At 38.6% G+C, this 15,037-nt stretch overlaps 2 protein-coding genes across 2 annotated transcripts; both read right to left on the bottom strand.

Moving 5' to 3' along the window:
- Nucleotides 1-1,223: 1,223 nt before the first annotated feature.
- timm17a (translocase of inner mitochondrial membrane 17 homolog A (yeast)) lies at nucleotides 1,224-5,986 on the bottom strand. Its single transcript, XM_014967202.2, has 6 exons — nucleotides 5,895-5,986; nucleotides 4,173-4,272; nucleotides 3,838-3,901; nucleotides 3,477-3,605; nucleotides 3,233-3,343; nucleotides 1,224-2,047 (listed from the first exon to the last, which is right to left on the bottom strand). The coding sequence occupies exons 1-6, from the start codon at nucleotides 5,918-5,920 to the stop codon at nucleotides 1,971-1,973; spliced, it is 507 nt and encodes a 168-aa protein (XP_014822688.1). The 5' UTR covers nucleotides 5,921-5,986; the 3' UTR covers nucleotides 1,224-1,970.
- Nucleotides 5,987-8,931: 2,945 nt separating this feature from the next.
- On the bottom strand, nucleotides 8,932-14,880 carry lmod1b (leiomodin 1b (smooth muscle)). Its single transcript, XM_014967194.2, has 3 exons — nucleotides 14,386-14,880; nucleotides 10,338-12,008; nucleotides 8,932-10,265 (listed from the first exon to the last, which is right to left on the bottom strand). The coding sequence occupies exons 1-3, from the start codon at nucleotides 14,653-14,655 to the stop codon at nucleotides 10,239-10,241; spliced, it is 1,968 nt and encodes a 655-aa protein (XP_014822680.1). The 5' UTR covers nucleotides 14,656-14,880; the 3' UTR covers nucleotides 8,932-10,238.
- Between the last annotated feature and the right edge of the window lie 157 nt (nucleotides 14,881-15,037).

Below are 15,037 nucleotides of genomic sequence, written 5' to 3'. Positions count from 1 at the left end.
TTCGGAAGGGATCTGCGTAAAAAATTGTTTAAACTCGCTGAGGTTTCAATCAATGAAAACAAAAAAAAAAAAAAAGAATAAAGTCTAAAAAAAAATCCAATGGTAAAATGTTATTAATTACATTTAATGAAGCCAAATCCTCTGTTGTGGATATATACTTTAAGCTAAGCAGGATTTTTTTTTTTTTTTTTTTGCAGAAGCTATGTCCTTAAAATATATTTACATCACATTATTTGGTTTATTTTTAGTTGTGGGAAATACCAATAAACATTTTCCAGAACTAGTGTGAACCGATGTTAGGTTATCCAGTTGAAATACAGCAAGTATCAGCAGTCTCAGGTCTTCTCTTTTCGGTAAACATTTACTTTTTCTAAGCAGAAAGTGTGTTTTGAAAATATTTATAGCCCTAAAACTGCTTACATTTTCTCAAATTATAACCACAAACCTCAATATAGATTTCTGTGATTTTTTTTCCCTCATAAACCAACACACATAATTATAAAAAGGGCAAATGACACATTTTTTCACAGTTATAAATAATATTCTGGGAAGTGTGTCATGCACACTTTAGTGTATAATTGTGCTTCCACTTCCCTGTAACACAGTTTATGTTGGTCTATCATTGACAATACATCAAAATTAATGGATTTAAAGAGACAAAATATCAAGAAGTTCAAGCTATATTTGTATTTTTGCTTGGCACTGTACTTGTACTCTTCGCTATGCTGTTATTAGGCAAAACTAATGTCCATTTATATTGCAAAAAATAATTTAGAAGATATTTTGATTCAAAATTTCTTGATTCTGGATATGTTTTTAAATGCCATCAAACACATTGTGGTTTTCATTGCTTAATGGACGTGCTCCCTTTAATCATGAGCTAGTTTATCTTATGACAGAACTTTATCTTCTACAAGTAAAAATTTGCACAACAAATTCACAATAAGGTATTTTTGTTTTTGATGATTCAGACACAAACCAAGTTTAATAATGGTTAGTGTCTGAATCATCATAAAAATGTCAGTAAAGTGCTCCCTCATGTGTCACTTGTACAACTTTAACGAGAAAGCTGCCCAGTTGGGGACAAAAAGAGAGATTTTGGTCTTGGAGCTTTCAGGAAGAGTTCCCTCTAGTGGATAAACTGAAACCTGCTTAGGCAGCAGGCCAAACTATTAAAATGTTACAACTGAATCTTGACCCAAAACTGAATGGTACAGCAAACATTTAACAATTAATATCTTTATTGTACCATAGTACAATCTGTTATACAGATTTAATACATCACACATCAATCCCTTGCTTCAGTTGCTCTCTTGAAATGAACTGCCGGTGCCATTCTTTACCCTTAGCAGTATTCTTCACACTGTGTTGAATGGAAAAATTACTATCACAGAAAACAGAACAATTTGATACAACTCTTTACAATCTAAAAATAAATAATTCACCCAAAAACAAACTATTTCAGGAATGGATCTGTTTCTGAAAGAAGTTTCCCTATTTTACTGAATCAAAGAGGAAGGCCAGCACAGATTTGCCGGCCAACTCAAGCATGTGACAAAAAAATAAAAACTGACATAAATGAATACAAGCCAAACTTCTTTTATGTTTCATGCGTGATGTGTTTTTTCTGAGATTCAACACCATCACAGCTCGTCTGTAAGGATATGTACATCACACCAAAGCAGAAAGTGCATCTCATCGTCCCAAATAAACAACTTTCACCCCAACGCTGTTCCGAGCAACACAGATGCACGCGAAAAGGCTGAGAATGGCAAAAGGCAGATCTGTACATCTCATAAAAGAAGAAAAATGATGATGAGTTCCGTCCTTCGCTCCCCCCGTAACAGATCATGAGGTCATGACAGCGGGTGTAGTTTTTAACAGAAAAACAAGATGACAGTCTGCACCTTCATCTCTTCAGCAAGGAATTTAAAAAGATCTAGTGGCTAAAAGAGGGGAGTGTGGCCCTCTCACTGATATTGTCTATAGTCCCCGAAGGGAGAGGTGGGAATGGGAGCGGGGGAAGGTTCCTCGGCAAACTGGGGTCCTGAGGAGGAAAAACAAACATAAATGTGAGAGCAATGTGGGAGCCGGTGGGAAGTTTGAAACAAAAAACATCTAATCAGACGTTTGAGCACATTGCATGTCAAAACCGTTCATCGAGTCACTATCGCATGATTGTTTCACTCTGTACTCTGGATATTGGAAATTAAAAAAAGAAAAAGGAATTGACCTAAACTGAATATCTTTAGGCATTTCTTTTTCAAATTCTAAATAAAGTACATTTAATTTCTCATTTTCAAAATGTCAAAATCGCTGTTATTTAAAATATATGTGTATATCATTACTGCGAAATGATACTCACCGATTTTGGAAACATGCTACAGCTATAATCAATATTTAACTAATGACACAGTTGCTTTATTTATTTTTAAAGTTGGTATAAAAAAAGAGGCTGTAAAATCAAAATGTTAAACTTACAGACCCTTTTACTAACAAAAAAAAAAATCACTTTCTTTAATCCAGAGCTGTAATTCTTCTTTTAGAAAATTTATTCAGAAAGAAAATGTTATTTTTAAACACACGGTGATTGTATCTATCACTATCAACAATAACCCAGACCTTTTTAAAATGTTCTTAGTGAAAATTTGTCAAAGAGGTTAACTCATGTTTTGTCTCCCCTCCACTTTCTAATACTGTCATAACCTTATATTATTGCTAATAATAATTTAACCTTAATTTTCGGAGGGCTTATCAACTCCTACAGTGTTATCAATGTTTTAACCCCCATCAAATAAATCAAATATTTAGTTGGCCGGCATTTTATTTCCCTGGATTAAATTAGAACACTGGACATAATTCTAATAATAAACCTGTTGTTAATAACATCTGTTTCCATTTGCCTGGAGACGAGAGACTGTTTTGTTTGAACAATATCAGCAGGAAGGGAGGTTACTAACTCTGTTACAGTAAAGTAAACATACACGTCAGGTGATGAGTAACCAGCAGTAAAGCTGGTTTACAGCCAACATTTTTTCCATCCTTCATATTTAGCTCAAGCAAGCTGAAGTGATTCTAAAGTTCACATCAAAATAATCTTCCAGAAGGGCATTTTAGTTAGAATACAGATGCTTATACTCAGATATTTTTATATTTAAAACTTGATTTTACACACAATGTTAAACAATGGTGGAGAGTTTAATGAAAAAAGCACTCTGAACGTTTTACTCACCAGTTGGGAACTGTGCAGAAGCAAACCTTGTAAGCAAGATCCCAGCACCTTCTATCAAAGCCAGCAGAATACCGCCCATCGCTGCTGAGCCCACCATGGCTACTGGTCCATCTGTGGACACAAGAAGCAGCTTTAATACGAGAAACTTGTAGTTCAGAATGCATAAAAAATAATTGGATATAAAATAAATAGCAAAATAAAAAAAATCTGACATTTTTTAAAAATGTCCGCTTAATGTACTCACTTCTGGCAGCGAGGATCGCACCTGTCATGGCCCCACTTGTTATTGAATTCCAGGGATCCTCTTTGCCTCGCACTTTTACTAAACCACAGTCAATCATGGAGAAGAGGCCTCCCCACACTGCAAAGCTACCTGAAAAACACAGACGCACAAAAGAATAGAGAGAAAACTGAAGGCCTTGACTGACTGTTTACATGATTGCAACTGATTGCAACAAATAGCAAAACCTTAAAGTAGTTTAGATAACAGGAAAATGACGTCAGTTAAGAAAAGCTGAGCTGTGTATGTGTTAGTGATCAAAAGGAAACTAGATTGCAGACAATGTTTATAAAAGAACAACTTGTTTTTGGGTATTTATTCTTACCTCCTAGCTGTGGAGCTCTGGTCTTGATGGAAGTTAAGCTTCCCCTCATTCTGTGGCTCATCCCCTGCAAACAAGAGCAACAATAACACTGATTAGTGGAAATCAGTACTCAGCTCTTATTGGTAAAAACTAAAAGATGGAAAAAACAAATCTTTACAAGTGGAAATGACCGTGTTTCAACTCAAATAAACACAGACCAAGGCCCCATCCATAAATCACAGTATCCTTGAGCAAGCCTCAGAGCCACAAGGCCAGTGTGCTTGATGCCAGCGCTGGCTTTTTGAAAGTGTGTGATTAAGAAGAAGTCTGAAACACACTGTGGCCTGGTAACTTACCGAAGGTGCATTTCTGAAACCTTTCACTGCCTGAAATATTCCTCCTCCAATGGCTCCCATGGTGAAAGCTCCACCACAGTCGTCCACAATCCTCCAGGGGCTGAAAGACGGAAAGAAAGTAAGCAATATAATAAATATAAAATATCCTGAGTCTGAATTTGTATTTAAAAAATATCTGAGATGCTGTTTGTGTGTCAGTTACATGAGGACACTCTGGTGAATATGATTAAAAAATAACATCCAAGATGACTACAATAACACTGGCTAAATACAGACAACAGCGACTGCTGCACAATAATAGGAAATTACGCTACAGCAATTTTATTGGTAAATACAATTGTTTAACAATAATAACAAAATGGCAATAATGTGCAAAAACCATGAGTCCAATATTTGCTCTTCCACTTTCTAAAACAATCTTAAAAGCAAAAGTCCTTCAAAATTGCTTCAAATTGCTTGATTTAATTTCAATCCACAGAGAATAGAAAGATCAACCTCGGGAAGATGCATTCTGTATTGTATTTTTCTTTATAGCATATATGCATTTTGTTATATTTAAATCATTTTTAAAAACTTGTCATACCTCCCTCAAATTAAAAAACCCACTACACATATTACAGATAAATCTTTCCTAAATGATCATGTCCTTTTTAAGTAAATTCATAAATAACCCTAAGCCACAAAGCCCAGAGGCTACAAGCAGCCATTAGTTCAGTCAAAAGATGACATATAATCAGGAGCCTAACTATTTAGAGCTGTGTAGGTGATGCCCTTAGTGGTTTGGTTTAAAGAACAATAAAAAAGTAAATAAAATTGGGGGGGGGGGGGAATTCTGTGCTATTGTTTGGTTGGAGCATTTTCTTTTACCAGTAGAATATAACATATTTATTGATTCACAATAAATAACACAGGCAGCTGATTATAAATGCCAATATCCCCTCAAGGTGATATAAGTGTCAATCTAACTCGAACATTTAATGTTACATTAAGCTTTTTAAATCTAAACTAGTAGCTATAAACTGTAACCACAGTGGAAGAATAAGCATAAAATTCAAAATGATCGTTTTCATTTTAAACGCTTAAGATGATAAACCTTTATCTCATCAGACATACTAGTTATGACATAGTTTTGTCACAACTATGATTACATTTCTCTACACAAAGGTGATCTAAAACTCTGCGACGCCAAATCCGGATTTAAACCTCCCTTTACACGTACATTCAAGTCAAGTATAAACCGAAAAATAAAACTGTTATATTGTGTAATCATGGATAGTTAGCATGGAGATGGCTAGCTAACTGGTCTAACAGCTAATCAACAATAACTGAAATATTTAAATCAAACAGCAACTTTTATATTAGCAGTAACAGGAAAAAGCAAATGATGTGCAGTTTATTGTTCACATTCCGTCACTCTTTAGTCACTGAATGTTTTACAGTGACATGTGGGCGAAAAAGCCGACAAGGTCACTAACAACGTGATTCTAGGCATGAAACCTGATGTTAGCACACTCATCCTATTCATTTGCTATGGGGCGTTAGCATTACAGCTAATGTTAGCCAGCTTACCGATGCTGATTAGGTGTTTCATATGCCCTACAGACGGTAACATTGTCAACAACGATAAACACAGAATAAGATCCTTATTCAAATTTAAGCAACTACCGTGGTTTTTTTTAGCTGATGTCATTAAAACAGTGTTTTTGTTGTTTTAAAACTCACCATGGTTCTCTAGCATACTCCTCCATTTTGTTCTATCGATGTTCCCCCCTGACGTAAGTTCTCCTTCGTCTTTTTTCTATTTTGATTAGCTAATGGTTAACCAACTTTGAAATTGAATACTGCCCTCTATCGAGTAAATGTGTGTACAGTCAGGTTTACTCTGCAGTTTACAACTCGGAAAAATGGAAAATCGTGCAAGTTAATGTTTTTTGAGCTGATTTCAGAAAGTCTATCTCAGTAATACAGATTCACTAAACACAGTTAATTCAATTCAAAAATTATTTATTTATCCCAACGGGAAATTCGTATCATATACCATACCATACCAACTTTATTTATAAAGCACTTTAAAACAACCACAGCTGATACAAAGTGCTGTACATTAAAACACAACATAATAATAATAATAATAATAATAATAATAATAATAATAATAATAATAATAATAATAATAATAAAAACTATGCCTCATATCATCTCAATATCTTCAAAGAGTTCTAGATTGTGAAGTTTTTCAGCAACATGATACTGTCAGAGTTGACACCTATTAAACACAGCACATAACACAGGAAAGACAAGAGAAAGTTAGATTCTTAATACTCGCGAGGAGAACAGACAGAGATGTGCTTTCAGTTACAAATCTCCAACTGCTCTGAAGCACATTTGCCTGCCCCTCTCTTTTTATTGTCTTTAGGAGCCCTAATCACAGAGAGCGCTGTAACTCTAGAGGGAGGGGGAAAGCACTTCATCACACAGTCACAGTGCCAAGATTATCACTAACTAACAACACAATCAATCTAACACTAGCTTATCCAGTTCCTGACCCAGGATCAAGCAGGACAAGTTGTGAATCTTCACGGCGATGGTTTTATAGCTATCTAAGAGGTCAAAGCAGGCCGTTCTGTGAAGAGCTGCTGTCACTGCTCTTCTTCAGAAAGGCCTCCTCTGAGGAAGGAAACAAAGTGGTTAATAATCATAGAACATATGATTAGACTAGAATAAGTAAGACTACATAATCTAAGAACAATCTAAGAACATAGTAAAGATATAACAAATAGTTGATAATAATACAATTTACCTAACAGATACATAATTTAATGGAAACATCAGATATATGCTATTTTTCACCAAATAGCATATCTTTGAAATTAGTGAATATTTTTGTTCATTTGTAAAAACTGTTGGAGCCTTTTCTATACAAGATTTTTAAAGGAATGCACACATGGTGTGTTTTTATTACTGACTACAAGTCAGAAAGTGACTCAAGAGCTGTTTTAAAATAGGATCTTTGTTATATCTTTACTTTGCATATGAATTATTTACAGATGAGATTTCGATTGAAAGAATGTGAACAAAAATATTCATCACTTTAAAAGATTTTTATTTCAACTGGTTTCCATTGGTCCATAAAATAAGCATAAATAAATTCTGGCATCTGCTTACCTTGGCAATCATATCTATTGTCAGGATTTATACTGCTGAAAGTAATTCAAAACATTTTAAAAAGAAACACTGCAGGGGTGAGAAGGTTCAGATGTATTCTCACAGCATCAGTTTGAAAAGCTACTCTATCCGATCCAGCAAGCAAATCATCAATGCTTTCATGCATCTCCTGTTTGTTTGTTTTTTGTTTTTTTTTTAACTCATTTTAGCAGCGGAGAAGGTCAGTTAGATAAGCACAATGCATGATTTTACACATAATCAGCAATTTGTTTATTGTTCATATAAATTTTCAAGTGTTTCACAAAGCATAAATGTGATTTGCAAAGTCGAACCTCAATTAGTTACATCTATATAGCATTGTGGTTATAGCTAAGATTTTTCCACCCCTTTTAAATGACGACTATATTTTCTGGAACCCCCTCTGCTGGCTCTGAGTCAGTAAGCTCAACATTTTCATTCCTTCCCCTTTTTTTCTCCATCCGATATGAGCGTTGCTGGTCAGAGGAGCAGCCACAGCCCAGACACACAGCTGGCCTGGTGCCCACTATTAGAAAGGGGGAAAGGAATGACTCTAAGGAGCGAGCCCTCATTGAGAAATGACCAAATACGGTCAATTCGTGGATACAGAGGCTGAGGCAGGGTTTGGAGAGATAAACTGAGCTGTTGTTGCTGCTGTTCCCCTCGTCTCCTCCAAGCCCTCCGGATGACGGTCACCATTTCAGACAATTCAGATAGAAAATAATTCATGCTGTTTGCATGACAGGTACAATCAGCAAGATAAGGAGCAAATGTCATGTATTAGTGTTTGGCAATTTACAGATGATCTGAAGTGTTACAGACACGTTGTAAATATTTTTTAAAGACCAGTACTGCAGACTGTGTGTTTGCTTTATTTAAAGAGGGGGGGAAAGAGATTGATTTTGTTCTGCTACCAGCTTTTAAAACAATTCAATAAATTTAAAGAGTTGTGAAGTCATTTTAAGTACACAGCGATAACATTTATGCTATCACCCTCAAGGTCGTAGCTCTGCATTTCACACTTGTGGAAAAAAAACTGGTCTCCAAACAATGAATATGTGGAACAAGGTGGCCATCATACAGTGTTGATGAGAACATGGTTTGAGCTAAATACTGGTCAATCCTGGAAGGAAACATTTCAGAGGATCCATATGACTTCAGAATAACAACAGTAGCTCATAAAGCCAGTTACAATGGAATGGCTGAGATAAACATGTGTTATAATGGTCTATTCAAAGTCCAGGCCCAAATCCAATTGAGAATGTGTGGGAAGACTTAAAATGTGATATTCAACTATTTTTCTAACAAATCCAACTTAGAATGTGTTCAAACTGTAGTCTCCAGTTCCCCAAAGATACAATGGACTCTCAAACATATTCACTTAGATGTTTGAATATAAAGAAATGCCATGCTTTTTTTCCTTTATGAAAAAAAGTAATTTGACTTATCAATCTAGCACTAATTTGAGTTGCTCTGTCTCCTAATTTAATGTAGCATCAAAGTCTGCTCCTGTTGTGACGGTTTTGCAATATGGATTCATGCAGACTAAAAAAAACAGCTCAAATGTATCAAAGACTTAACACAAAATTCATTCATATTTATTTCATACATCAGGCAGACATGATTTGACACTCACAAACATACCAGAATCTTTTTAATAAAGGCATACAGGCTCTGTCAGAGACACATGTGTAAAGAGACGCGTGTGTTTATCTTCAGATAGCTCTGATTTTAGCTCACCACATAGTGTCAAGTTCTGCTTAGGCTGATATTTAGATTAAAGTTTAAACCAGTAAAAGGTTAAGACATGAAGCAGTATTAAAAGAAAGTTAAGTAGGATAACAAAACAGCCAGGCTAGAATGATTCTCTATAAAATATGTCAGACACTATAGGACCATTCACTCTGTCTGATAAATGGCAATACGTAATTATCTCCATTGCAAAAATCCCTCGTTATGTTTCAGGATTTCTCTGGACTGTCTGAGATGTTTAATAAAAAAAGACGACACATAAAGTAAAAAGGTGTTCATGATCTTGTTTTGTTTGGTTTGGTTTGGTTTCGGTACTCATATTTGCTGAAGTTTGGTTCTGTGTTTGTTAATTCCCTGATATTTCCACCCAGTTGAACACACCTACAGCTGTGGGTCCTCCACTAATAAATAAGGGGTCAAATTAATGTTCAGTACATCAGTGATAAACTTTTGTTTAAGTAATACATTTATAGTTATTTGAAACTAAACACATCCCATGCTCCCACCTCACTCAACTTAACTCATATACAGAGGACCAAATAGAGGTTTACACAGCCCTCTTAAAATACGCTGGATTTATTTTTAAGAAAGAGACCATGATGGATCAGTTCAAAATATTTACTACCTTAAATGTGACATGTTACCGTAGGGAGTGCATTTGCTAGACATCTATAAACGTGATCCATATTCTGTCCAAAGTTTGTTTTCATTTTATTTGTAAAGGTTATGTCACAGTAAAAGTGGGAAACAATATGAAATGATTTCTCATTGTTTTCTTATTTTTCCACAAAAAAGATACAATTTTAACAAGGCTGTGTAAACCTGTGATATCCACTGCACACACCAACATGTTATATGATCAGTTTCATATTATATAGTGCAAAAAAAAAAGCATCAATATGAACTGAAGAGGCAACATTTCATGGCACTCTCTGAAGAGACCTGCATCACTTGTTCTCCATAGAGTCCCTTTGGTCCAGTGTTTGGGGGGAGAAATCTCAAAGAGGGCAAAAATGCTCACATTTCCCCCTCCTTCCTGATGCACTGTTCCTCATCAAGGACGTTTATCTCCTCTGGTGAGATGTGTGTTCTCCCTTTCTTTATGTCCGCTGAATTTTCCGTCAGGAAGTGTTACTGCAGCCATTTTGGTACTGGCACCTGTGGGGAGAATAAGATGTGAGTCTATCTGATTGAGCTGATCTATCTATAAATACGTCATACTGCTCCTACCTTCTTTAGCTGCTTGATGTTGCTTCCTCTGATCGAGGCTAGCAGTTGGTCCCTTGAGTTCTTGCCACCAGAGGAGCGGTCTCCATCCATCATGGGAGGTGGAGGAGGAGGCGGTCCACCACCTGGAGGAGGAGGAGGTGGTGGAGGAGCAGAACCTCCAGCTCGTTTTTTCAGAGTCAGCTTAGGGGAAGGCATGGGCGAAGGAATCGGAGAGGGTTTTGGGGAAGACTTTGGCGAACTCTTCAAAGACCCTCCACCTCCTGTTTTGGGTACCTCTAGGGTCCCTTTTTTCTCACCGTTGGCCTGGGCCTGCTTCTGCTCCTGCAGGCGCCTCTGTCTCTGTCTGTCCATGTTGCGACTCAGGATGTTGGTGGTGGTCATCCTCGGCCCCGCCAACTCAAAGTGGTAGCCCAGTTTGAGCAGTGTGGTGTTGTCCTTCAGGATCTTGATCATCTCCATCTCAGTCTTCCCGCCGCATATGTGGCGCTGGTTCTGAAATCGAAGCTCCGTCAGCGTGGCGTTGTACTGCAGCGACTGGATCAGAGATAGGATGCCCTTGCCGGTGAGATGGTTGGAGTCCAGGTTGATGCTGGTGATGGCCTTGTTGCTACGCAGCATGGCGGCGATGGCGTAAGCCACGTGGTCGTCTGCTCGACAGTTGGCCAACGCAAACGTCTTCACGTGGGTGTTGCTGTGCAAGCCCTGTGCAAACTCGATGAGTGTTTTTGCCTTGATGACCTCTGAGTTGTTGACGTTGAGTTCAGTGAGGGAGGGGTCGTTGCTGCAGACTTGCTCCATCAGCTCATCGAACATGCTTGAGTCTTCATCTTCCTCTTCCTCTTGCTTGGTCTTACTGCTTGGGCTGTTTTTGGCCACACAGTTTCCAAGTTTTGGTTTTTCCTCTGCGTTAATAAGACTTTCTTTAGTGTCATCTTTTTCTTTTTTCTCCTCGGCTTTCATATCAGTGCTGATCTTTCTGTATTTTTCTTTCACGTGGTCACTGTGGTTAACCAGCTCTTCCCTGTCTGTTCTGATTTCTGCCTTGTTCTGTTTCACCTGCTCCTCAGATTTGTCGGCTAGCTTGTTGGCTTCAGGCTTGCTTTTGTCTTCTGCTGTTTTAGACTCTTGGGGTTGGCTCTCGGGTGCTTTGGCCTGTTTCTCAACCATTTTGGAGACAAGCCCCTGTGTCCGGATGTTCTCGGATTTTCGTTCCCTTTCCTTTCCCACTTCCTTCTCGCTCTTTTCACGCAGCCTTGAGATGATGTCTTTGGTTTTACTATCATCTCTTTTCCTGCAATCCTCTCTCTTTTCCTTCTCTTTGTTCTCATCTTTTTTTTCTTGTAATTTGGAGATCATCTCCTTGGTCTTGCTTCCTGTGCTTTCTCTGTTTTCCCTCCTGTCTTTTGACCTGTAATCCTCACATTTCTCTTTCTCATTCAGATCCTCCTTTGCATCACTTTCGACCTTCCTGCTGTATCTATTCGAACGCCAGCTTTGCTCTTCCTTCACACTTTCAGATCCTTTGCTGTTTCTGTCCTCCATCTTGGCATCTCTGTCAGTCGTCACACTAGACTGTCTTCGTACTCCTACTTTCGTATCATCGTCGCCCTCCTGGCTGAGGCCCATCTTCCTCAGGTATTCCTGCTTCCGGCTCTCTTTCTTTGGTTCCCCCTGCAGAAGGATGAACAGAGAGTGCAAAGGAAATAATTCCATAAATATGTCACTGATTTAGAGTTTGAGGTTGCATTTGCAGTTCCTAGTAAATTAATTTAAACAAATAAAAGTCTGGAACAAGTAGCATGAATATGCATTGAGCCAATACTTTTTGAAGAACGTATCAGGTTTTCTTATAGAACTGTCTTGTATTTAGCTCCTATCATCTTCCTTGCAGAAGGAAAGAACACTCATAACATAATGCTAACGCCACCTTTTGTCACCATGGTGACGGTGTGTTCAGGTTTCTGTATCTGGTCAGTTTTTCTCCACACACGGTATGGCAGAAAGTTAAATTATGGTCTAATCCAGATGGACCTCTTCTGATTTCTTGCATTTACCCCTGAGATCTGGGTAAATGCAAACAGGATTTCTTAAACCGTCCTTCAAACAGTAACTTTGTCACATAAAGTAGAATTATTATTATTATTAATAGAATAGTGTGTCTCTGCAGTCAGAGTTACTGCCAGCCTCTTGGCTGCTTCTCAGGTCATGGCCTGAGCGTCAGTTTAAGTGGATGTTGATATCTTTGCAACTTTACAGTTTTTGCCCATTTTTCTTTTCCATTTCACAACTTTTCTTGACAGATATGTCCCTTATTCTTAATGATGATGTTTGGTGATGTTTGTTCTTCGAGAAACCTTTGAGACATTCAGAGAACACATGAATTTATACAATTATTTGACACAAATTAGCACCACTTATCAATTAGGTCATGTCTTAAGATTGAAGTGGAATTAGCTTAGGGGTATCAGAGTATGGAGAAACAATAGCTCAAGCATGGGATATTTTATCATGTTATCTAAAAAAATATAAAGAACTTGAGACCTACAGTACAACTAATACAGGATAGTCTACAAGTCAGGTGGGGAACACACAACGTACATTTGGAAGGAAATGCTCTGCTTCACCTGCTCTTCCAATTTCTCGACTCCTCACATAAAGTACCTAGATGCAAAACAATGTATTTAGAGTAAGGATGCACTGATTGCAGTTTTCTGGCCGATCACCAATTACCGATCTATAAAAAGCCTAAACCTGCCGAATCATTCGCTGATACTAATTTTGAAATGTTGCTAAATGTAGCAAGAAAGTCACTGAATTGGTAGCAGTGAGGTGATTATTGTTAACTGCAAATGTGCAGACATGACCTGGTTGGTGGGTTTGTCTGTCAACCCTCTCTCAAGGGAGAGCAAAAGAGGACAATGGTTGATTTTTAGACCTTTGCCAAGGAAGATAAGATCGGTGGATAAGACAGGCTTCACATGTAAGTATCGGCCGATCACCAATCTCCCAAAATGAAGGAAATCAAGTCTGATTTATTGATGCACCACTAATTTGGAGGTAACCTCACCCTGCATATTGAAGCATGGTGGTGGCAGCGTCACTTTTCTCAACTGGGTCAGAGAATCTGATAAGAGTTGTTGGGAAGATGGATGATGATGGTAAATACACAGGAAAAATGGAAGAAACTGAGGATTTGAAACTGGGGATTTTCCTTTCAATGACCCTAAACATAAAACCAGTGGTTTATCACAATTATGCACCACCTTGTGTTGATTCTTCACATACAATCCCAATAAAAACTCTGAAGTATTTGGTTGAAATGCAACAAAATGCAAAAAGGTTCATGGAGTATACATTTGTCAGGCACTGTTTCCCACTCAGTGCACACACTTTGCAAGATGGTCAGTTGTGGATCGCTTTTAAAGCTGCTCTCCATCCACACACTCCTTCAAACCCATGGGGATGTGTTTCAACTCAGCAAAAGAACAGGGAAGCAATTTTTTTACAGTGCAGGAACATGTTTGAAGCGAGTAGCTTGCTAAGTGTTTGATTTGTGAGCCTCCAACTGCTTTGCTGCGTGCGGCCGCGGCCCTGGCAGACGTGTCCTTAAAAGGCAGCGAGCGTAGGAGCAATCAAGCGAGGAATTCCATCAGGCTGGGATTAGGAAGCTCCACAGTGTCACAGACTGGAAAGCTTCTTCTCTAAATACACAGACTGACAGTAATGCTGCTCCTCAACCTTCTGTAGCTGTCAGGAAAAGTACTTTCTCAGGGTCTGCTCTTTTGGTCATGGTTATGATAAAGGAGCACGGTGTGGATGCAAACGAGCCTCAGAGGAGGAAACAGTTTTTCCTGGCACACAGGTCACCTTGGGGAGATCACTATTTTTGAGTTGATGGACTCAGGACACACAAGGCCCAGCTGCCTCAAGATTAGTGACCACTGGAGCACCATCTTACTGTAAACATTGCTTAAATGAAACCAATCTACCTTGAAATTTAAATCTAAATTCACGTTGGAGCATTTGAAAGTTTTCACTTCCCTCCTACCTCAAATGACTGCTCTCTCTGACCGAGCCTCCCTCTGGGGTCGCTTCGTCTCGCCGAGTCCTGGACGTTATTGCTCAGAGCTGGGTGGCTTTCCCCCTGGGTGACGATGATCTTCCCGTCTTCTGGTCTGATGTCTGGAACACTCATCAGGTCCTTGTCCAGCTCCTCCATCTCCTCAGGGGAGAGAGTGGACAGCAGGTTGTCCAGATCTGGGTCCTCACTGACCTGCCGACCTGTCCGGGTCAGTCCCCTCACTTTTCGCCTGGACATCTTTGGGCTGGAGTTCTCCAGAATAAGTTAATGCACCAGAGGGTAAATCCTTTTATCTTCAGTCAGGATGGTGCTCTTCTACTATATCCCAATGTGTCCTGCTGGAATCCTGATTACCAAAAAGCCAGCAAAGGCATCAATCCTGCACTCACAGTGCTGCAGTGAGGGGTACCAGTGATGGACTGCAAGAGGCTCCCATCATCAATGCAGACTGTGAGGCTGGGACATTCTTCGAAATCCAGTTAAAGTGCATGTCCATATTTAGTTCAGGGTACACTCTCCTTTAAAGGTAATGGGAAGGGCTGGAGTTTACAGAGCAGACTCTCAGACTTCCTATTACACACTTTCTGTTTACACAGCAGAACAGTCACTGTATATTTAA

This window comes from Poecilia mexicana, unplaced genomic scaffold (assembly GCF_051168715.1).
Source record: "Poecilia mexicana isolate PSO_F unplaced genomic scaffold, ASM5116871v1 scaffold_5, whole genome shotgun sequence".
Taxonomy (NCBI): Eukaryota; Metazoa; Chordata; class Actinopteri; order Cyprinodontiformes; family Poeciliidae; genus Poecilia; species Poecilia mexicana.
This window is presented reverse-complemented; position numbering and strand designations above follow the sequence as displayed.

What these genes read in the sequence shown, in the direction of transcription:
- timm17a (XM_014967202.2), bottom strand. Translation starts at nt 5,920, where the DNA reads ATGGAGGAGTATGCTAGAGAACCATG. An exon ending in GTTTCAGAAATGCACCTTCG is followed by an intron (nt 3,902 to 4,172) that starts GTAAGTTACCAG and finishes TCTTGTTTGCAG; the next exon opens with GGGATGAGCCACAGAATGAG. An exon ending in TTCTGCACAGTTCCCAACTG is followed by an intron (nt 2,048 to 3,232) that starts GTGAGTAAAACG and finishes TTTCCTCCTCAG; the next exon opens with GACCCCAGTTTGCCGAGGAA.
- lmod1b (XM_014967194.2), bottom strand. Translation starts at nt 14,655, where the DNA reads ATGTCCAGGCGAAAAGTGAGGGGACTGACCCGGACAGGTCGGCAGGTC. An exon ending in AGAGAGAGCAGTCATTTGAG is followed by an intron (nt 12,009 to 14,385) that starts GTAGGAGGGAAG and finishes ATCCTTCTGCAG; the next exon opens with GGGGAACCAAAGAAAGAGAG. An exon ending in ACATCAAGCAGCTAAAGAAG is followed by an intron (nt 10,266 to 10,337) that starts GTAGGAGCAGTA and finishes TTCTCCCCACAG; the next exon opens with GTGCCAGTACCAAAATGGCT.